This window comes from Anolis sagrei, chromosome 5 (genome assembly GCF_037176765.1).
Source record: "Anolis sagrei isolate rAnoSag1 chromosome 5, rAnoSag1.mat, whole genome shotgun sequence".
NCBI lineage: Eukaryota > Metazoa > Chordata > Lepidosauria > Squamata > Dactyloidae > Anolis > Anolis sagrei.
Window position 1 is genome coordinate 81,671,625 of NC_090025.1, and position 24,759 is coordinate 81,696,383.

The window sequence follows — 24,759 nt, forward strand, 5'->3', positions numbered from 1 at the left end:
ATGAACTGGGTTGGAGGCTCCCGGTGAGTGAAGCAGAAGCCCTCGTAAATTTCAAATACAAGCCTTTCTGTGGTCATAGCATAAAGGCCGCTTCCCTGGGCTCCGCAAGCAGCATGGACGTTATTATAAAGCAAGTCATTTGACAGCGTGTGAGGCAGCTGGGCACCTCTATCTCCTTAAATGTGAGATTGTGGTTCTTTCTTGCTAGCTAGCCATTACTGCATTTTATACTCCTTTTAAACCACAGGGCCTCAGAAGCAGTGACAGCTCGATTACAGGCCAAGTCTGCATTTTTCCCCCATCACACAGCAGTATAGTGATAAAGGAGCAGAAATATTCGCCCTCCTTTGCATTTCTGCTTGCCATTCAGGGGAACTGTTTAAAAGAAACTAAAGATGAAAAAAGACTGCTGTGAGGGACTCAGGCCCTGTCTACACTGCCAAATAATGCAGTTTCACTGCATTGAACTGGATTATATGAGTACAGTGCTGTATAATGTGGTTCAAGGTAGTTAAACTGTAATGTAGATGGGGCTCAGGCTGGATCCACACTGCCATATAATTTCGGTTATCGAAGAAGATAATATGCTTTGAACTGGATTATATATGAGTCTACACTGCTATATAATTCAGTTCGAAGCAAATATATTTATACGGCAGTGTTGAAGGAACCTCAGGCCTCTTCTACACCGTTCTTTTATCCCAGGATCTGATCCCAGGTTATCTGCTTTGAACTGGACTATATTAGTCTCCACTGTTTTATAGTCTGGGATAAGCAGATAATCTGGGGGCCCTTCCAGACAGGCCCTGAATCCCAGTATCTGATCCCAGATTTTCTGTTTATCCCAGATTATCTTGCAGTGTGGACTCATATATCCTGTATGGTTTCTGCTGTGTAAATCGCCTGGAGCATCTCGGATGGAGGGCGATTAATAAGTGATTGAAGATGATGATGATGATATAATCTAGTTTAAAGCAGATAAACTGTGATCAGATCCTGGGATAGAGGCCTGTCTGGAAGGTCCCCTAGATTATCTGCTTATCCCAGACTATATGACAGTGTAGATATCAGATCGGCCCCCTCCCTGTTGGCGTTTCGGAGGAAAGTGAAGATGTGGCTGTTCGAACAAGCATTCGATTAAGCGGTGTAATTGATTATAGGAATACGGAATAATGGATGATGAGATTGGATTCTGATTTTACTGATGAGATGCTAATGATTGTTATATTGATGTTTAATTGTTGATGATGCTACTGTTTTAACTGTCCCATATTCGTTTTGTGATGTTTTTGCATTGAATTTTGCTGTTTTTAACCGCTTTGAGGCACCTGAGGGCTGAGAAAAGCGGTATATAAATGAAGTAAATAATAAATAATTAAATAAATATAATCCAGTTCAAAGCAGTTAACCTGGGATCAGATCCTAGGATATAAGAACTGTGTAAAAGGAGCCTGGGGACCCTTCCACACAACAATATGAGCCAGAATATCAAGGCAGATAATCCACAATATCTGCTTTGAACTGGGCTATCTGAGTCCACACTGCCATATGTTCCAGTTCAATGTGGATTTTATACAGCCGTGTTGTAGGGGCCTCAGTCACTGTTGTTACCATGCACAAAGTGATGCCTTGTTCATTTTGTCCAAAATTTGCTGATCAGGATACATGATCAGGTACATATAACTGCAATAAAATATACCCATATTTACACGAGTCTAATGCGCCATCAAATCTAATGCATACCTCAATTTTCAAAACCCTGAAACCCAAAAAAGTATTTATCATATTACATGAATCTGATGTGCACCCTAATTTTGGGAAGGCAATTTAGTAAAAAAAAGGTGAGCATTAGATTCGAGTAATTACAGTACTTTAATTCCTCCTAACTAAATAATTATATCGCTGGTTATACTATGTAACACGATTCTGTTCCTGGGTTATCAATGGCATTTCCTAGTTGGTTCTATCATCAAAACACGAGAAAAGTTTATTAAACTGCAAAAACTTTACTATGCTACATCTGGCAGCATATTTTGCTATATTTTTTCAATGAATATCTCTTCAAGTCTCAACCAATTCAACATAGTTTGTGGTAGTCACAAAAATGAAGTTTCTGGAGTATAACAACTATTTTCAAAGTAAGTCCCGCCCAATTAATCAGGAAATAACACTTTCAAAACAGAAACAGAAAATTTTTCAAATTTTGTTGCATAGTGTTATTCAAAAACTTCAATGTTAATTGAAATTTTAACCATCATAGGCTGCACCTACACTGTAGAATTAATGCAGTCTGACGAGCTTTAACTGCCATGATTCAGTGCTATGGAATCCTGTGGCATGTAGTTTGGTGAGGCACCAGTATTCTTTGGCAGAGAAAGATAAAGACCAGGTAAAACTACAACTATTAGGATCCCATAGCATTGACCAAGGCATTTAAAGTGGTGTCGAATTGCATTCATTCTATAGTACTGATGCACCCATAACTGTTTTAATATTGCTTTAGTCTTTAAATTAGTGTTAATGTTTTAAAATTGTTCTCAATTGATTTTATTGAATACCATCTTGGGATCGTCAGATATGGGGCATGACAAAAAGTGCTGATATAAATTAATATACTATATTAAAAAATAATATATTTTAAAGTTTATAGTCTCAAGCTGATTTTTAGGCCCAGCCATTGTGTAGGAATTACTAAATGGTAAATTCACACTTACATAAATGCCATTCATTCATTATATCCACTCTAATTGAAATTATTAATTGAATTTAAGAGTATGCATTGCATTGATCTGTGCAGGTTAGCTAATGACTTGATAAATTGCAGAAGAGTTTAGCAAGCAAAATATAGACATTTTTTAAGAAATTACACACAATTCAACATTAAATTAAAACAATATTTCTATAGATATATTGGAATTGTAAAAACAAACTAATCTTTCATTTAAATCTTTCATTTTCAAGTAAAAGAATCATACTTAACAAGGAGAAAAGAAAACAAAAGGTAAGGAATTATTATGGTAAATCAGAGGTCATACGTGTGAAGAAGGGTTTACTCGAAGCTATAATGCCATTGTAATAAAAATCCCATGAAATACATGTAAAATCTTTTCATACCTACTGAGGTTTCAAGTAAATTGTGTTTCACATTCAGCTTCAATCTAGTGTCTTGTTTAGAAATAACTAATGAGAAGCAAAGCAGGAATGAACTAATCTATTGGGAAATACTTCTTAAATGTTTAGTCTTCAATTTGTATTTTGACAAAGGTAGGATGGTTTTGTATAGATCAGCTGAATCACAGCTATCAAAATAGATGTGACATAAGAAAAACAATCTAGAACACCATCAGCAAAGCTACCGCTGGGATTTAAAAATGCAAAATGAATAGGGTACAATGGAAATTGTTTTGGATACCACTAGCCCTTTTAAAGCTAGAAACATGTGAAACACAATTTCAATGTCGTTAAAAATATTTCTAGTCTTTATTCTTGTAAATATGTATTATTACTAAGGAATATCTAAGGGGTAAAATGAATCACATTCAAATTGTTTACTTATTTATTTCTAGCATTTCTACCCCATCCTTCTCAACCCCCGAAGGAGGACTCAGGATGGCTTATACCTGGCAACAATTCAATGCCGTTTGTCATAGATTATTATTAATAGTCCCTGATGCTGTACCACCAATTGTAAAAAGATTATTATTTAAATTCAATTCCTTGTTTGGAGGCTGTAGAGCAGGGGTCCCCAAACTTTTTGAACAGAGGGCCGGGTCATAGTCCCTCAAACTGTTGGAGGGTCGGATTATAATTTGAAAAAAAAAGCATGAATGAATTCCTATCTACACCTCACATATCTTATTTCTAGTGCAAAAAACACTTTAAATAATACAATAATTAAAATGAAGAACTATTTTAACAAATATAAACTTAGCAGTTTAGAATAAATATAAACCTCGCAGTTTGAAAACATGTAAATGTGAGTAGATCAATAGATACCGCTCCGGTAGGAAGGTAACGGCGCTCCATGCAGTCATGCCAGCCACATGACCTTGGAGGTGTCTATGGACAACACCGGCTCTTCGGCTAAGAAATGGAGATGAGCAGCAGAGTCCCAGAGTCAGACATGACTGGATTTAAGGCCTCCTCCCCCCCTCTCCTGCCTCCGGGATGCGGCGAGGCCACATCCTGAAGGCAGGAAAGCCTGGGCCCATGGAGGCAGAGGGCAAAGTGGGCCCAAGCCACTTTGCCCACCGCCTCCCCCCTTCTCCTGCCTCTGTGATGCAGCGAGGCCGCATCCTGAAGGCAGGAGAGCCTCGGCCCATGGAGGCGGAGGGCAAAGTGGGCCCAAGCCGCTTTGCCCACTGCCTCCTCCCCTTCTCCTGTCTCTGGGATGCAGCGAGGCCGCATCCCGAAGGCAGGAGAGCCTGGGCCCAAGGAGGCAGAGGGCAAAGCGGGCCCAAGCCACTTTGCCCACCGGTTCCCCCCTTCGCCTGCCGCCTCCCTCCCCCTTCGCCCACCTCTCACTCTTCTCCACAGCCCGCGGGCCTGATAGATGCCCTCGGGGGCCGGATCCGGCCCGCGGGCCATAGTTTGGGGACCCCTGCTGTAGAGGCTTTGCCACCAAACTCTCAGGTAACTTTAGTATGCACACCTGAATACAAGGATTGAGATCTGCCATTTTGCTAATAAAGAGATACAGCTATTCAGACAAAGTGTTTGTAGCTCTGATGGGAAGGCAAAGAGACTGTGCCTCAGGGACTGACTACTACTAGGAATGTGGGTTTCTGTCACATTTAATTAATTTGAATTTTCTTCTGGCCAAAAAATCATCCAGAATTGCCAATTTTTTTTTTGTTTGAATGACATCTAGTTGTTTTGAGATTAGATATTTTATATTATTTGGATAAATGTCCTTTTCTCTAAAGATGTTAAATTGTAACTGTAAATATTTTGAGTATTACTATGGGATGATATATAACTGTAAGTAACTTTTTTCTGACTAATATTTGAATTTCCCCCTGTTCTGTCACTATAATAGGAATTTTTTGAAAAGGAAAAACTGAAATCAAAGATGAAACTTTTAGGAGTATCTCCCCTTAAAAAATCAGCTGTCAGTCTAGATCTTCTCAACTTGTATGTTGTTAACCAGATCTCTACTAGGAAGGATAATACTGGTGAGTTTCACAGCTATTTTAATTAATAAATCTTACCATTAAAATTAGGACGGTAAATCTTGCTAACTCCACAATGCTTCTGCAGCTTGAATATTAATCAATCTGAAAATAATTAATATTTTGATATGAATTGAAAGTCTGCCTACTGGAAATAAAAATTCTGCAGAAAAATCTGTAATTCCAGACTAGATAACAGCTATGCTGGATCAGACTGATGGGTCATCTAGTTCACCATTTTATTCATACAGCAGCCAACTAATTGCCCATGGGAGGCCCATAAATAGCACAAGTGTGACAGCATGCTCTCACTTAACCCTCTCCAACAACTCACATGCAAAGACATACTGCCTCTGATACTCGAGAGGAATAAATGTCCACAGAAAGGTCCATCTGTCTCTAGGTCATTTATGAAAAAGTTTAACAACACTAGTGTCTACAGATCAGGAGGAGGTCTTGTTGGTGACATCCGTCCATTGTGACAATTGACCATTAATTCTTTCTTCTTCCTCTTCCTTTTTAAGGCTCTCTAATCTCTTGACAGTTATGTTTGTGTAGGAATCATTGATGGAGAATATTGCACTAGTTAAAAATGTTTTGGCCATCCACTAAATTATATGTCCCTCCCTATCCAGTTCACTGAAAGGGTTGTCTTTTTATTACAGATGATATCCGAAAGCCAGTTCATGTGGAAATTAACAGAGGAATAAAATATCCATTGAGAAAACATAACGTAGAATTGCCCAAATCACCAGAATGCAGACGATCTAAATCTTTCTCAGATGATATCCAGCTCAGGTATATGTGCAGTGATAGCTGCGTTTTTCATTCCAGTGAAACTTTGTAAATTGCAATATTTTATTTTTTATATATAACTTAGGTACTCAGAAATGTCCGGGTTGTTTTTGTTAATGCTCCCATTAGAAAATGCATAAGGATGTGGAAGAATTACAACTCCCATCATCATGGGTCAATTCCCCCCAAACCCTGTCAGTATTCAAAGTTGGTCAAGTTGGGTATGTGTGCCTAGTTTGGTCCAGATCCATTGTCTGTGGGGTTGACAATGCTCTTTGATTATGGGTGATGCCAACTCCCAGAATGCAAGGTCAATTCCCCCCAAACCCTGTCAGTATTCAAAGTTGGTCAAGTTGAGTATGTATGCCTAGTTTGGTCCAGATCCATTGTCTGTGGGGTTGACAATGCTCTTTGATTATGGGTGATGCCAACTCCCAGCATGCAAGATCAATTCCCTCCAAACCCCACCAGTTTTTAAAGCTGTTCATATTGGCTATGTGTGCCAAGCTTTTCCCCCAGATCTGTCATGAATGACTTTTCAATAACTTTAAAGCACAGGTTCTTTTATTGCAATTTCTAGTTTGAGAGGGTATATCAGATTACAGAAAAACATTTAGACATACAGACATACAGATTCTATGCAACTATATTGGATGTACCACAACCTACAGTTACATTGGACTAACAAACAGACAAAGGGGAATTACATTTTCACTCAGCATTCATACCACATGTACATGCATTCATCCCCAGGCATTCAAATATTACCATATCATTTTCTCCCTCCTTGGAGAAGCACCTGTTAGGCCAGATCGTGCTTCCCTGCAGCCTGCCAATGTATAGTTCCAAAACTTCCATACCTTTAAAATGCCAAAACTTCTTCCCTAAGCACAATGCCAAGGACCAAATCTCTGTTTTCCATACAGCAGAACCCGACTTCCTGCACAAAATCTAAGACTCCAAAAGCACACTTCTTCCTCTTCCCTTGAGAAAGAAGCCCCAAAGTGACCAGACTGCTCCCGTGCAAATCTGACAATATCCATGGGTACACTATTTATTTATTTATTTATTTATTTATTTATTTGGGGTGCTTCTACCCCGCCCTTCTCAACCCCCTAGGGCAGGGGTCAGGAACCAACTCCCACAATTCCTTGAGGCCAAGGTAAGCCTTTGGGGCGAATGCCGAGCCTCAAGGAATTGTGGGAGTTGAAGTCCACCACACCTGGAGGGCCGAAGGTTCCCCATGCCTGCCCTAGGGGGAACTCAGGGCGGCTTACAAAAGGCACAATTCGATGCCTAACAATTACAACATACAATACCATATACAATACACAAATTTTCCACATAATATCACAATTATAACTAATTAAAACCATCAGACAGTATACTAGCAACAATAAAAACATCTTGTGGTCGGTGTTCACCAAATCCAAGTCCGTAAGCCATTTAGCATCGTCATTGTCCTTTCCTACTCTGGTCATTCTTGGTTGACCAGAACTACAGCATAATTGACAGACTTCTGAGTAGACATGCACAGCATTTATTTCCTTATCCATGCATAGCTTTGCACCATACAATTTTACAGTATCTTTGGAATACCAGACGACCCTTTCACAATGCAATGATGAGCAAATATTCAAAAAACAAATAATGATGAAAAAATTCCAGTCTATTTTCTTCCTTTTTCTGTCTCTCTTTTGTTAATAGGGTGCAACAAGAAGTATTAGAAAATAGACGGAAATACCTGTTAGAGAAGGAGAGCATTAAGGCACAAGTAAGCTTTATAAACACTACTCTTACCGCCTCTTTTCATTATACTAAAAACTGCATCCACTTAATAGCTTTTAGAGTGATTCCCATGTGAGCTGGTACAATAAAAGTTTGTGTCATGTTGACTTATATACATTACGTAGTTGCTATTTAGTAAGACCCCAAATTTTGAGCACTCTGTGGAGAAAGGCAAGTGATAACTACTAAACTATAGTAATCAATTGTCTTTCCCAAACTAGCATTAAACGTGATATGTAAGATTATAAATATTATAAAACATCAGAGCATGAGTTGAAAACAGTCATAAAGTAAATCAATATACCAGTATACTCCTCAAAGGCTCCAAAGGATGAAAGTTTTTATTTCTTTATTGTGCTTTAATACCACCCAGCTATCATGATTTGAAATGAAAACCATAAACAGTTACTATATTCAGCACATAATAAAAGCAGCAGCAAAAGTAGAGTCGCTACAACATATTTAAAAAGCAACTATACAAAAGAGTACTGTGATCTAAAACCCCAAAACACAGTTCTGATATTGTACTATGCTAATAGTATAGTGTATTGTATGTATATATACCTTGTAAGTCACTCTGAGTTCCCTTCGGGGTGAGAAGGGCGGCATATAAATGTCGTAAATAAAATAATAATAAAATTAAAATGGTTGGGAAAGTGCACTGCCTATTGATGAAAAGAATGTAATGCAAACATCTGATAAAATGCTGTGAGAGTCACATTCCCAGCTGTTCCCTGCATTATGAAAAAACAATTAATATCGCTGGCACTACCCGGTGTTTAAGACACTGGACATTTTTAAAAATTTCTTGACGAGTGTTTCTGACATGTGTTGACAGAGCTTACAAACATCTCAGCTGGCAAACACTAAGTGTGAAGATCCTTGGCTTTCTAAACCACCATACAGGCAAAACAATTTAGAGGGACATACTGGCCTGTATTTCCAGCAGATGAACAGGTAGGGATAGCTTCTGCATTTGCAAATCAAAGTTGGCTTCCACAATGGTTTATTATATTGTGTTTAATCTAGTAGCCTTGAAGATAAAACTGTCCTTGAATTGTTATTAAGGTCACTAACATATATATTTGGATGTACGTAAAACGGTCATTTCATCAAGGGGCTGGAAACATCCAAGTCAAGATTTGATTTTGCAATACATATTTTCAGTTGAACCCTATGTAGATGTCCCTGACTTTGTAATATGAGGCAGGCTGCAATCATACCTGTCTGTCTGCTTTCTTTTCTGGAATAGCATTTCATGCCCAACATGGATTGTTAGATTACACTATTTACATACTTAGATCAATCTGCAAACATGGTGATCATGTACAAGTAAGTTATCTGGACTCACAAGAACTAAACAGGAATCATCATCATCATCATCATCATCATCATCATCATCATCTTTATTTATACCCTGCCACCATCTCCCCAAAGAGGACTCGGGGCAGCTAACATGAGACCAAGCCCAAAATTACAGTGCAGCAAAATTGTGATAGCTGTATCTAAGAACCTAGAGCTGTCTATCTGATGCAATTTCCTGAATCAGTGTCCCAAACCCTCAGGAAGAGGCGTAAAAACCAAGACACTACAACCTCTTCCACACAACTGAATTAAATCCCACATTTTCTGCTTTGAACTGGGATATATGGCAGCGTGGACTATGATAACCCAGTTCAAAGCAGATATTGTGGGATTTTCTGCCTTGATATTCTGGGTTATATGGCTGTGTGGAAGGGCCCTAAGGAAAAAAAAATTGTTATAGTTCCGTGTTATTCATATGACCCTGTGGTTAGGTTTGATTTACTTAAATTTAATACAAATAAAATTGTGGCTTAAGTTGGGTTGTTGTAGGTTTTATAAACTGGGTTGTTGATTTTTTAAAATTTGGGTTGTTGTAAATTGTTGTAGGATATATGGCAGTGTGGACTCAGATAACCCAGTTCAAAGCAGATATTGTGGGATTTTCTGCCTTGATATTTTGGGTTATATGGCTGTGTGGAAGAGCCCTAAGGAGAGAAAAAACATTTTTCTTATTGTTCCGTGTTATTCATATGACCCTGTGGTTAGGTTTGATTAACTTAAACTTAATACATATAAAATTGTGTCTTAAGTTGGGTTGTTGTAGGTTTTATAAGCTGGGTTGTTGATGTTTTAAGTTGGGTTGTTTTAGGTTGTTGTAAGATATATGGCAGTGTGGACTCAACCCAGTTTAAAGCAGATTATTGTGGTGTTTTCTGCCTTGATATTCTGAGTTATATGACTGTGCGGAAGGGCCCTAAGGGGAAAAAATATTTTTGTTATTGTTCTATGTTATTTATATCACCCTGTGGTTAGGTTTGATTAACTTAAATTTAATACAAATAAAATTGTGTCTTAAATTGGGTTGTTGTAGGTTTTATAAGCTGGATTGTTGGTTTTTTAATTTGGGTTGTTGTAAATTGTAGGATATATGGCAGTGAGGACTCAAATAACCCAGTTCAAAGCAGATATTGTGGGATTTTCTACCTTGATATTCTGGGTTATATGGCTGTGTGGAAGAGCCCTAAGGAGAGAAAACACATTTTTGTTATTGTTCCGTGTTATTCATATGAACCTGTGGTTAGGTTTGATTAACTTAAATTTAATACAAATAAAATTATGTCTTAATTTGTGTTGTTGTAGGTTTTTCGAGCTATGTGACTATGTCATAAGTTGTGTGTTTATCTTCAAACACACACTGCTTCCTCTTGAGAATGCATTGAAAATATATTTTAAAATATTTAACATCTTTCTGAGCCCTTTTAGTGCTGAACATGGTTTCAGAATTCTCTTATAGTTTATTTGATGGTCCACTGGATATCTTGAAGTAGCTTTTCACATAGCAATGCTCTATTTCCCTCCTCCCCTGTTCGCTGCAGTGGAGCAGCAGTGACATACAGTGGCTGGACTGGTTAGTCACAGCTGTCTGAATAAAACAACACATTCCATGTTAGTTTAAAACATAAAAAAGCAGGGCCCATTTTTTCCCTTCACAACAGAAATTGAAAATATAACATTATCAGAGTATTCTAAATCCTTAACATTGGATAGTTTGATTCACATGTTCTTGAGAGATTGAATGGGGCAGCGACATAGGTATTGAATGCAGGAAAGAAAACTGTTAAGAAAAGTTTAAAGCATACTGATCTTAGTAATATAATATCAATAGTTTATATATTGCCTGTTATGTTTAATTTAACTTTTTCTGCCCCAAGTCCAGAATGTGGTAGCATGTTTGGCAAGTCTCCCAAGTTCACAACCGATGCTACCTTCGAAAGCAACCACAGAGAAGACCCATTTGTTGGCATTGTGACTGACCCTATGAAGAATACCCATGGAGAAACTTCCCATCCTATAACAGCATTATTTGAAGAGAAGAATCAACCGTTTTTGACTCTCCCTTCTTCACAGTCCTGCCATTCTTTTGCTAAAAAGAACATCATTGATCAGCTGTTTACAGATTCAGGTGATGCACATCAAATACCCAATTTGCATAGTCCTTATAGAGACGAGATACAGCAGACAGCATGTTCTGTTCAAAGACAGTCTGCGGAAAGGGATCTCAAAGGGATTTTTACAGCTCCAGAGCAGATTTTATTTTCTAACAGTCAAAGTTTAAATGCAGTCGACCAAGAGACTGCTAAGACTCAGATGAAAGATTGCTATCTAGAAGAAAGGAATTGCGAAATATTTACAGATCAACAAGAGAACACCAAAGATTTTGAAAATACAGGTAAATTTCTGTGATGAAAGGAATAATTGCAGTGCAGAAATCAAGTTTTCTCATATTTTAAGAAGTGCAATAATATAATTATCAATTTTAATTGTGTGTGTGTATCTATCTATATATATATATGCTCTGTGCATAATGAGTACCTTAAAAACAAAAGAACCAATGAACGAAATCACACCAAATTTGGCAACAAAACGTCTCACAACACAAGAAGTCACCATCACTCAAAAATTATGATTTTGTTATTTGGGAGTTGTAGTTGCTGGGATTTATAGTTCACCTACAATCAAAGAGCATTCTGAACTCCATCAACGATGGAATTGAACCAAACTTGGCACACAGAACTCCCATGAGCAACATAAAATACTGGAAGGGTTTGGTGGGCATTGACCTTGAGAGTTGTAGTTCACCTACATCCAGAGAGTACTGTGGACTCAAACAATGATGGATCTGGACCAAACTTGGCACAAGCACTCAATATGCCCAAATATGAACACAGATGGAGTTTGGGGGAAACAGATCTTGACATTTGGGAGTTGTAGTCACTGGGATTCACAGTTCACCTATAATCAAAGAGCGTTCTGAACTGCACAAATGACAGAATCGGGGCAAACTTCCCACACTGAACCCCCATGACCAACAGAAAATACTTAAGGCCATCCAATCCAACTCCCTTCATCAGGGCAAGAAAACATAATCAAAGTCCTCATGACAAAGAACCATCCAGCCATAGAGAAAGATCGATAGATAGATAGATAGATAGATAGATAGATAGATAGATAGCACCGGGATTGTGGCGCAGCTGGCTGAGTGTCAGCTGCATTAAGATCACTCTGACCAAAAGGTCATGAGTTCGAAGCCAGCCCGGGCTGGAGTGGGTGTCCAGCCATTGTGTAGCCCGTTGTCGACCTTTGCAACCCGAAAGACAGTTGCATCTGTCAAGTAGGAAAATAAGGCACCACCTTGTGTGGGAGGCTAAATTTAACTAATTTATGAGGCCATAAAGAAAAAAGACTCCGGGGAATGTGGAATGCGGAAGAACTTCATCGGTGTCGCTGATGGACGATGAAAAGCAGCAGCTCCCCTGGCGGCCAGAAAAAAGTTAAATAGCCTTGGTGTATTTGTGTGTTAAACGTTGTTTGTCAAAGTTGGCATTGAATGTTTGCCATACATGTGTTGACTGTAATCCGCCCTGAGTCCCCTGCGGGGTGAGAAGGGCGGAATATAAGAACTGTAAATAAATAAATAAAATAAATATGATTCACACACAGAGAGATATAGTATTATAGATTTTAAAGGTACCCTTAAAGAAGGACAATGATATGTAGCCTGTTCCAGGGTGGGCAAACCAGACACTCTCCACATCAACACTGACAAAGAAACAGCAAGAAATACTGTTTACCCACAAACATAAAGAATTTACATATATTAGAAACCAAAACTTTCTCATTACTTTATTTTCCAGATCAACAGATTGGGCCACAGCAACGCATGGCAGGGGACATGCCATCTATATTTCCCCTTTATTCTGGAAATGAGACCCTTCCATTTTGTCTCCCAGGTCCTTCTGATTATCTAAATTTCTTTTGTTATATGGACAGTTCATAAGAGCAAAAGACAAGCCTGTGTGTTATAATTATCCTCTGGGAGAGTTATGTGGATATATGTGGGTATTCTCCCAAGTAGCTGTAGTGGTGAAGGCCACATCATCCATTTCTAAGGGTGATGTTCTCCCTTGAATAGGCCTCTCTCCACATATGAATGTATGACAACTAAAGATGGGCACATTAAAAGGGAGATTATTTATGTGGTGAAATAGTAACCTGCTGAACCAAGTGTTCAGGCTAAGGATAATAATAATAATAACAACAATAATAGTAGTAGTAGCAGCAGCAGTAGCAGTGTTTTCCCCTTTCCTTTGATTCAAAATGATTAGTTATTAGTACAGTGATACCTTGACTTAAGAGTTTAATTTGTTCCGTGACCAAGCTCTTAACTCTAAACACTCTTATCTCAAAAAAAATCCATTGAAATGTTATTAATCTGTTCCGAATCCATTTTTGTTACAAATAATGTATAAATGCATATTCACATGCAACAATAAAGAAAAGGGATCAAGCAAAGAAGCAGAAGCATCACTTTCTTCATTCTGTACACGTTCCAGCCCCCCTCCCTTTCTTGCTCTCCCTCATTCTTCATTAAGACAAACATGCCAGGCATAAAAAACACACAAAATCAACTAACCCAAAGTTCCTCAGAGTGGACAAGAGCAAAGTCCCAATCTCCCAAAGTAGACAAGAGGCATGGAGGCACGAAGCATGGAGGCTGCTCCCTTGAAGTCCTAAAGCCCTGTATTCTCGTGCTAGTGCTCCCTCTGGTGCTAACTCTTAACTCAAAATGCTGCTCTTATTTCAAAGCAAAACCCAGGCTGAGTGATGGCTCTTAACTCAAAATGCTCAAAATCTCCCAAAGCAGAAAAGAGCATGACGCGCGTAAGGATGAGGCACAGAAGCTGCTCCCTTGAAGCCCTGTACTCTTGCACTAGCCTTTCCTCTGGTGCTAGCTCTTAACTCAAAATTCAGCTCTTATGTCAAAGCAAAGGGATTAAGGTCTTGGGTTCATTTCAAAATATGATAGAAGTTTCTCAGAATGCTTCAAGTTCATATTGTCAGTTCCACCCAGGGATTTCTTAGGAAGTTTGCGTATGTCCCAAGCTGTATGGTTTCCTCTCTCCACCAGTCAAAGGAATGCTTCAGTGCTTACTTACCACAAAGGGTTGTTGAGAGAAAGAAACCACCTCCTCCTGTGGTGGCTGCCTTCTACTTCTCAGTGGTGATGATATGGTTTTTTCTTTTTCTGTACCTCTTCTCCCTGAGCTTGGTTAGAACAAGAAGTGCCAAGATTTGCACCTGACAATCAGTAGGCTTTTTAAAAGACCAAATGTCACTTTCCTGCCTGTCTCTTCATAGTGATGGGACAAAAGCCTCAATTCAACAACTTAGAAGGGGTTTATTATTGAAACATTTGCTTTTGTGCAAAATATGACTCATACCTTTTTACTTTTAGGAAGATTTGAAAAACAAATGAAAAATATGAATGTAGCAGAAACAATAGAGAACTATTTTCAAAAACGGTGAGTCTTAAAAGTGTTGGTGCTTTATTTATAACTAGGAGACATGCACGTACGCGAGTCCACACTCCTGTTTTCCCACTCCTTCCTTTAATCCCAGAATCTTACCATTAGTACTTCAGAAATGTAGCCTCCCATTTTTCACTCCAGGAGGCTTAGTAGTAGCATTTTAATAATAATAATAATAATAATAATAATAATAATAATAATAACGGCGCTCCATGCAATCATGCCGGCCACATGACCTTGGAGGTGTCTATGGACAACGCCGGCTCTTTGGCTTAGAAATGGAGATGAGCACCACACCCCAGAGTCAGACATGACTGGACTTAATGTCAGGGGACAACCTTTACCTAATAATAATAATAATAATAATAATAATAATAATAATTTTATTTCTTACTCACCTGTCCTCATGGCTCAAGCAGATCACAGCACAGTCAAAACATACAAGCATTGCAAAAATTCACACATGCACACATATTAAAATGTAGTTCTATAAAAGATACATATTAAAACATATTTTCATAAAATACATAGGACAGAGGATAAAACACAGGACATGAGTTTAAAATTCATGCTTTTAACTCTTCCTTGTTTTTCATGCCTCAGGAATCTTAGTAGCAGATTACACAACTCAACAAAATATTGGTGTCTTGGGGTTTTTTGGGGGGGGGTTGCCTTTTCTTGGTTTGTTTGTTTTTTTGTCGTGTCAGGAGCGACTCGAGAAACTGCAAGTCGCTTCTGGTGTGAGAGAATTGGCCATCTGCAAGAACGTTGCCCAGGGGACTCTTGGATGATTTGATGTTTTTATCATCCTTATGGGAGGCTTCTCTCATGTCCCCGCATGAGGAGCTGGAGCTGATAGAAGGAGCTCATCCACCTCTCCCCAGATTTGAACCTGAGACCTGTCGGTCTTCAGTCCTGCCGGAACAGGGGTTTAACCCACTGCGCCACTGGGGGCTCCTGAGGTTATTTAGGGTGGTGGTTCAGAAAATTGCATTGACTAGACCACATAGTTTCTTAGGTCTGGTTATCACGATTTTCTCTGGGCTAGTCCAAGAAGTCTGGTATATGGCCTATGTTCTGGGGGAAACTGGTGCAATTTTTTGGAATCAGCAGGTCAAATATACCCAGAAACAGGGGTAACATCTGAGACACCAAAATGTGTGTTGGCCAACGGCAAGTATAGGGAGCCCTCTGTTTTGTTGCCCATTAAAAATTCCGATGAACTATGGCAGACTCCCCTTTTGTTTGTAGGAACATTCTATCTAGAATTGCAACTCAAAACTCTCTTAAAGCCCACAACATTAATTCCTGATGTGTAATGTCAGACTCCTCTATTTTGTTTCTTAAAAGCCTTTATTTTAATGTTGACTTGGAATTAGAATAATATAATAATAATACACTCAGTTCTTGTGGGGTTTTTTGGGCTATATGGCCATGTTCTAGAGGCATTTCTCCTGACGTTTCGCCTGCATCTATGGCAAGCATCCTCAGAGGTGAGGTCTGCTGGAGCTGGGAAAAAAAGGGGGTTTATATATCTGTGGAATGACCAGGGTGAGACAAAAGGCTTTTGTAAGTGGGCTAGGTGTGAATCTTTTCAACTGACCACCTTGATTAGCATACAATGGGCTGACTGTGCCTGGAGCAAACTCTTCTTGAAAGGTGATTAAATGTCCCTGCCTGTTTTTCTCTCTGCTGTTTTAATTTTAGAATTTGTTAATACTGGTAGCCAGATTTTGTTCATTTTCATGGTTTCTTCCTTTCTGTTGAAATTGTCCACATGTTTGTGGATTTCAATGGCTTCTCTGTGTAGTCTGACATGGTGGTTGTGAGAGTGGTCCAGCATTTTTGTGTTCCCAAATAAAATGCTGTGTCCAGGTTGGTTCATCAGGTGCTCTGCTATGGCTGATTTCTCTGGTTGGAGTAGTCTGCAGTGCCTTTAATGTTCCTGGATTCGTGTTTGGGCAATGCTGCGTTTGGTGGTCCCTATGTAGACTTGTCCACAGCTGCATGGTATACGGTAGACTCCTGCAGAGGTGAGAGGATCCCTCTTGTCCTTTGCTGAACGTAACATTTGTTGGATTTTCTTGGTGGGTTTGTAGATTGTTTGTATGTTGTGTTTCCTCATCAGCTTCCCTATGCGATCAGTGGTTCCCTTGATGTATGGCAGGAACACTTTTCCTCTGGGTGGATCTTCATCTTTACTCTTGTGGCTTGTTCTTGGTCTTGCAGCTCTTCTGATGTCTGAGGTGGAGTATCCATTGGCCTGTAGAGCCCAGTTGAGGTGGTTCAGTTCATCTTGGAGGAGGTGGGGTTCGCAGATTCTTTTTACACTTTATTAATACCCCGCTTTATCTCCTTGGAGGGATTCAGAGCGGATTACTATATACACATATGAGGCAAACATTCAAGGCCTTTTAAACACAGTGAACAACGACATGCAACACAGATCAAGATAAAGGCCTTCCCCTTTTTCCATCTCCGGCATCTGGAGGTGATGCTTAACTCCAGCCATGAGGGAGGTGCTCTTGTTCCATTTTTCCATGCTGAGGAGCCTGTGGTCCACAGACATATCTGCATGAGGCACCCTTTTCCCTTCCCGCCGAGGCAGTATCTATTGATCTACGTGCATTGCATGCTATTTTTTCATTAATCATCTTTATTATCTACTATTTTCAAATTACAATAAAAGAGGGGGAACAATATGGTTAGAAAAAAGTAGGAAAATAGGAAAGGGTTGGAAAAGGGGGATATAGTGGGGGGGGGGGTTGGGGGATAAGGAGGTTAGTAGGAAAGAGGGTTGGGGAAAGATAGAGGAGAGATAAGGGTTGGGGTTGCTTCCAGTTCAATCCAATTCAATAAGTTGAGTTGAGTTTTCCTTCTATGTCTTCGCTCACTAAATACTTCTGATTCCTTCCCCCCCTTAAATTATTTAATTTGGAGTTTCCTTTCTTCCCGCTAATATCTTTTAAGTGGTTCCCAATTGATTTGATTCTTTTTATTTGCATTTTTCAGTAGCTGCAATAGTTTGTCCATATTCATATATTCTGTTATATTAAGTTGCCAATCTTCTACTAGTAGGGGATCTTTGCATGCTTTTGAACTGCTAGGTTGGCAGAAGCTAGGGCTGACAGTCAGGAGCTCACCCCGACTTGCAGCTTTGAATTGCCGACCTTCTGGTCAACAGATTTCCTGCAGCTAGCGGTTTAGTCCACTGTGCTACCACAGCTCCCTCTGGAACCTAGATTGTGGCGCAGCTGGCTGAGTGTCAGCTGCATTAAGATCACTCTGACCAAAAGGTCATGAGTTTGAAGCCAGCCCGGATTGGAGTGGGTTTCCAACCAATTGTGTAGCCTGTTGTCGACCTTTGCAACCCGAAAGACAGTTGCATCTGTCAAGTAGGAAAATTAGGTACCACCTTAAAGTATGGGGAGGCTAAATTAACTGATTTATGAGGCCACAAAGAAGACTCCAACAAAGCATTCCAGCGGGGAAGCGTGTGGGGAATGCGGAAGTGCTTCATCGGCGTCGCAGGTGGACGATGAAAGCGACAGCTCCCCTGGAGGCCAGAAAAAGTTAAATAGCCTCAGTGTATGTCTGTATATGTTTGTATGTCAAAAATTGGATTGAATGTTTGCCATATATGTGTATACTGTAATCCGCCATGAGTCCCCTGCAGGGTGAGAATATAAAAGCTGCAAATAAATAAATAAATAAACCTAACCAAATTAGCACTGGAACCTGGGCCAAATCCTGAGATATTTGAGGCATTTTTGAGATTTCCTGATACGTTATGGCTGCCCCTCTTTGCTCCTAGCAATCTTCTGTTTGAGTTTTCAACTTACAACGTGGATGACAACACTGTCAGATGGTATTCTAATGAGTTATGGCTGCCACAGACATGCAGACTTTCTATTTTATTGTCGTAGATCTAGATACCCACCATACAGTTATCACCACCATATGGTATCATCATAATAGCAATGATGGTTTTCATCTGCTGAACTGCAATGGAAGGCATTTATTCATTCCCAGCTTTTTGTTTCTCAGCAGGGAGGATGTGCTGGCAGACTCAAATCTGAATCATTTGCAGATCTTTGGACTTGAAGAGGTAAAAGGTTATGTGGGTTGCAGTGTTTGCTAAAGTGCTGAAGACAGATTAGCATATTTTCAGTGTTGCTTATGATCCCAACAGAAGAGAGAATTATTTCATCTTCTGCGCCCTTTACAGGGCTGGCTCTACCTATAGAAAGTGTAAGGCAAGTGACAGATGCTGCAGGCAAAAGTGGCATCTTCCCAGCTATTCTCATACATTCTCCAGCTGTTTCTCTCTGTTGGAGGACAGTCATGTATATCACAGGCTGTAAGGAGGAGTTGCCTATTGCTCTTCCTGTATGCTAGCCTGAGAGGCAGCAGGCAATAGATGCCTCTGTAGCTGCCAGGTTCTATAGTAGTCACCTTCCTCTTATTTAGTAAGGTCTGTGAAACCTTATCTATCTCTCTAGCGTGTCAGGAGCAAACCAAATAGTTGTATTGCATTTTTCAACAAACAAACAAACAAACAAAACACAAAGTTTGCAGACTTGTTGTTGTTCATTCGTTCAGTCGTCTCCGACTCTTCGTGACCTCATGGACCAGCCTACGCCAGAGCTCCCTGTCGGCCGTTACCACCCCCAGCTCCCTCAAGGTCAGTCCAGTCACTTCAAGGATGCCATCCATCCATCTTGCCCTTGGTCGGCCCCTCTTCCTTTTGCCTTCCACTTTCCCCAGCATAATTGTCTTCTCTAGCCTTTCCTGTCTCCTCATGATGTGGCCAAAGTACTTCAACTTTGTCTCTAGTATCTTTCCCTCCAGTGAGCAGTTGGGCTTTATTTCCTGGAGGATGGACTGGTTGGATCTTCGCGCAGTCCAAGGCACTCTCAGCACTTTCCTCCAACACCACAGCTCAAAAGCATCGATCTTCCTTCGCTCAGCCTTCCCTAAGGTCCAGCTCTCACATCCGTAGGTTACTACAGGGAATACCATGGCTTTGACTAGGCGGATCTTTGTTGCCAGTCTGATGTCTCTACTCTTCACTATTTTATCGAGACTGGACATTGCTCTCCTCCCAAGAAGTAAGCGTCTTCTGATTTCCTGGCTACAGTCTGCAGACTTGGTATTCTATTAAATGTCCTTTGACCAGTAGCTGGCCACTTGGAGTGCCTCCGGTGTTGCTATAAGAAGGTCCTCCATTGTGCATGTAGCAGGGCTCAGGTTGCATCACAGCAGATGGTCTGTAGTTTGCTCTCCACACTCACATGTCGTGGATTCCACTTTGTAGCCCCATTTCTTAAGGTTGGCTCTGCATCTCGTGGTGCCAGTGCGTAGTCTGTTCAGCGCCTTCCAAGTCACCCAGTTTTCTGTGTGCCCAGGGGGGAGTTTCTCATTTGGTATCAGCCATTGGTTGAGGTTCTGGATTTGAGCCTGCCACTTTTGGACTCTTGCTTGCTGAGGTGTTCCAGCGAGTGTCTCTGTAGATCTTAGAAAACTGTTTCTTGATTTAAGTCATTGACGTGCTGGCTGATACCCAAACAGGGGATGAGCTGGAGATGTCACTGCCTTGGTCCTTTCACTATTAGCTGCTACTTCCCGGCGGATTTCAGGTGGTGCAGTACAGGCTAAACAGTGTAATTTCTCCAGTGGTGTAGGGCGCAGACACCCCGTGATAATATGGCATGTCTCATTAAGAGTCACATCCACTGTTTTAGCGTGGTGAAGTGTGTTCCACACTGGGCATGCATACTCAGCAGCAGAGTAGCATAGCGCAAGGGCAGGTCTTCACTGTGACTGGTTGTGATCCCCAGGTTGTGCCAGTCAGCTTATGTGAAACCTTATGATAGGAGGGAAGAGCCCAGAGCTATATTGTTTTGCAGTCCTATGAGTGATAAACAGGAGAGAATTTAATTCAGCAAAAGTCCAGTGGGCCACTTCACTATGGAGGCAAGGGGAATCCTGATATATCCCCTTGACAACAACAACAACAACAACAACAACAACGACAACAATCTTTATTTAAACCCTGTCACCATCTCCCCAAAGGAGACTCAGGGCAGCTAACATGAGGCCAAGCCCAAAGATACAATACAGCAAAATAAAATACAGAATGAAGACAACAAAAGATTACCGTATATACTCGAGTATAAGCCGACCCGAATATAAGCTGAGGCATCTAATTTTACCACAAAAAACTGGAATAACATATTGACTCGAGTATAAGCCGAGGGTGGGAAATGCAGCCACTACAGGTAAATTTTAAAATAAAAATCGATACCAATAAAATTACATTAATTGAGGCATCAGGAGGTGAAATGTTTTTTAATATTTACATAAAACTGTGATTTGAGATAAGACTGCCCAACTCTGATTAAATCATTACATATCTTCAATGTAAATTTACTTACGTATCCTTCCAACAATAATAAAGAGAGTAAAATAATAAATATAATAATAATAATAAAGTAAAATAATGGGAATGCAATAATAACAGTAATAATAGAGTAGAATAATAAATGCAATAAGAACAAAGTAAAATAATTTATTTATTTATTTATTTATTTATTTACTTTGCTTATATACCGCTGTTCTCAGCCCGGGGGCGACTCACAGCGGTGTACAACATAGAAAGAACAAGGTTCAAAATTCAAGACACAATATAAAATAATCCACAATCCAGCCTTAACAAAAAACATCATCATCAAAAACATCATCATTACTAGAAAGCTATTCCGCGTCGTCTCATCGTCCAAACCACAATCCAGTATCATTTTCCGTTGTTCCATTCCTATAGTCATTACCAATCATTGCACTTCTTGTTCGAACGCCTTCTTGAACAACCAAGTCTTTAATTTCCTGCGGAATATCATCATAAATAGTGTAAAATAATAATCATAAATAGTGTAAAATAATAAACGTAATAATAATAATAATAATAGCGTAAAATACTGTAAACGTAATAATAAAAAAGAGAGTAAAATAATACATGAAATAAAAATAGTACTAATAACAGAGTAAAATAATAAATAACCTTGACTTGAGTATAAGCCAAGGGGAGCTTTTTCAGCCTAAAAAGGGGGCTGAAAAACTAGGCTTATACTCGAGTATATACAGTACATCAGAATAAAATACGTACAATGGCAAAATAAAATAAATAAAGCAAATTAACACAAGATAAAATCAAGCAGAATGGGCGGGCCAAATTGATGGTGTAAAATCATAAAACCCTGGATGAGGTAGGAATAGAAAATATGTAATTGAGAGGAGCCCAAAAAGGATAAACAATGGGGTAGGCTTTCAGTTTAGGAAGGAAGGAAGGAAGGAAGGAAGGAGGGAGGGAGGGAGGGAGGGAGGGAGGGAGGGAAGGAAGGAAGGAAGGAAGGAAGGAAGGAAGGAAGGAAGGAAGGAAGGAAGGGAGGGAAAGGAAGAAAGAAAGAAAGAAAGAAAGAAAGAGCCATCTTCCTTAGTGAGCTACTGATATTACACCGTGGATCCTGTAACGTAAGTAGAACTATCTCTCCCCCCTCCCCCCAAAAATATGTATGGGATTTTAAGTTATGCTAACATGGTATTTATTTTTTAAAGACAGAAAAAGCATGCTGCAATTACTATGACGAGTACTCAAATCAAGGAGAACAAAAGGGTTAGTATTACTTCCTCACTAAACTTAATTGTCCTGTTGATTTTTTTTTTAAGAAAAGGAATCTGCTTTGTAAGAATTAATGGAAGCAAAATGCGTCTTCTTTACATTTGAGTCACTCACCAAATGCCTTCAGAATTCTCACACAACCAACAAGCAAGATGACAAAGTTTACCTTAAATCCATGTAATGTGGTGATGTGTAAATGCACATGAATATGCTTGTGTTTGGTTCCTATCCCATTCTTAGAACAATAGTAATATGGTGACCATTCTTTACAAGAAACATTGCAGCAGCTGAGCCCAAACATCTGCATTGTTCAACTCGTGCAGTACATGTACAAATGTTTTAATAAGTTGCCACTTTTATATTTATTTATTTTATTTATTTACTGTCCTTGTATACCGCCGTTTCTCAGCCTAACTGGCGACTCAACGCGGTTTACAACAAAATATACAGTGCACAGTATACAATTAAAACCATAAAAACATAATACACAATATTACACGTAAATCACAATCCAATACATCTCCTAACTAAAATCCTGGTCCAATTTCATCATCCATATTGTTAACAATATCTATGGACCTTCTTGGACATCTATAACTAATTATATATAATTAAAGTACTGCAGTGTGCTCTACATGGGACTTCCCTTGAAGACGACCAGAAGCTGCAGTCAATCAATGCAATATTCATCAGCTAATGGGAACATCTTATGGAAACCATATTGCAGGGTGTGCTGTCGCACGCTGGGCCTGAAATACCATAAGTAATACACTGGGTGACACCAATCCTAGGGACTGCTGAATAGTGTTACAATCTTGGCTAATTCTACTCTCTCTCTCTCTCTCTCTCTCTATATATATATATATACATACATACACACACACACACACACACACACACACACACAATTACTATCTTGGCTAATTTACCAGCAGAAAATAACTGTTATTTAACAACAATTGCAATAGTTTCTTAGATGTTTTAGGGGCCCTTCCACACAGCCATAAAACCCAGAACTTCAAGGTAGAAAATCCCACAGTATCTGCTTTGAACTGGAATATATGGCAATGTGGACTCAGATATCCCAGTTCAAAGCAGATATTGTGGGATTTTCTGCTTTGATGTTCTGGGTTATAGGGCTGTGTGGAAGGGCCCTTTGTCTGTTGGCACAGAGAGTTAACATGATTTCAGAATGATTGTTTTCCCTTCAGGTTATGAATCTTCGCTAAGCAGCCAGTCACCTAGTTATTCACCAAAGCCAGCGGAGAGATATATCAGTACTACATCCGATGAGGTAAATACAAGGGAAATATTACCTTAAATCAAATTTGCGCAAGTTTCTTAAAATAAATGCTGAAGGAAAAAGATTTTTGTGTGTGAACTACCATTTGGACTTCATCAAGAACAGTGGAATATTTAAATCAAACTGGAAAGTAGGAATATTTTTCACTGCTTTGCAGATTAGAAGATACAATTCTGCCATGAGCAGTCTGTTGACTTTGGCAGGATCTTATTTTCAACTAAAGGGTTCATACGTGTCATTTAATAAGGGTGATTCATTGGGTCTACAAATACACTGATACCAATTTCTTTCCACAGTCTGACAAGAAAGAACAAGACGACAAAGCCTTGTGTATTTTTGAGGACACTTTCCCAAGAAGTCATGGCAATTCCCTTTCAGGAAATCAGAGAGCACAATGCTCCCGCCAGTCAATGCACATGTATTCTGTTTTTCATGAAAGTGCATCCAGAGAAACACTTGATATTGACCACCAGACAAAGCCAGACATGGATCTAAGAAAAGATATGTCACACCAAACTGGGAAAGATTTGTTGGGTGTATCTTTTGAAAATCAATATGTTAATGTCAACCCAAGGCGCAATGCTTGGTCCCAAACAGAGCTCTATGGAACAGATGGAATTAAAAAATGTGATGCAGCCATACAGTGCAACATAATGCAGGCTTGCAGCTGTAAAAATGTGCTGTCCTCTGTCCATAGTGCTGAAATTGTCTCTTCTACCAGCAAAGCAGAGACCACTGGAGGGCAGAGCATTCCAGCAGACAGAGCAGCACTTGCGTCTCCAAGTTGCTGAAATATCTGTTCAGGAAGAGTTTGCCTCGTTATACTAAAAGACATAAAAACCAAGCTTCCGCACAATAGATTTTATCTGTGTAATGAATAAATAGAGAATGTGACTACGAGGGTTGAATGAAAAGTAATGCCTCCACCTTCGTAACTCCTCAACAGCATTGGTATGCGGCAGGTACTGGCTTGTTCAGTAGACTCTCCTCTATTTATTTATTTATTTAGTATATTTATATACCACCCCTCTCAGCCTTCCGTCGACTTGAAGCAGTTTACAAGGCAAAAATTCAATGCCATCAAAAACATAGCTACAAAATACAGTATAAAAGGTCAACAATAATAAAATC

General features: G+C 39.6%; 1 protein-coding gene across 1 annotated transcript; it reads left to right on the forward strand.

Annotated features, from left to right (window-relative positions):
• Positions 1-24,419, forward strand: REDIC1 (regulator of DNA class I crossover intermediates 1). Its single transcript, XM_067468381.1, has 12 exons — positions 1-23; positions 2,962-3,001; positions 5,039-5,174; positions 5,837-5,969; positions 7,674-7,740; positions 8,593-8,711; positions 10,991-11,508; positions 14,575-14,641; positions 18,695-18,755; positions 22,262-22,319; positions 23,537-23,619; positions 23,925-24,419. The coding sequence occupies exons 1-12, from the start codon at positions 1-3 to the stop codon at positions 24,417-24,419; spliced, it is 1,800 nt and encodes a 599-aa protein (XP_067324482.1).
• The last annotated feature ends 340 nt before the right edge of the window (positions 24,420-24,759 follow it).

Bases quoted from the DNA above. Each gene is read 5' to 3' on its own strand.
- REDIC1 (XM_067468381.1), top strand. From the start codon at position 1: ATGAACTGGGTTGGAGGCTCCCG. The intron at 5,175-5,836 runs GTGAGTTTCACA...TTTTTATTACAG, and splicing joins TACTAGGAAGGATAATACTG to ATGATATCCGAAAGCCAGTT. The intron at 8,712-10,990 runs GTAGGGATAGCT...TTCTGCCCCAAG, and splicing joins TATTTCCAGCAGATGAACAG to TCCAGAATGTGGTAGCATGT.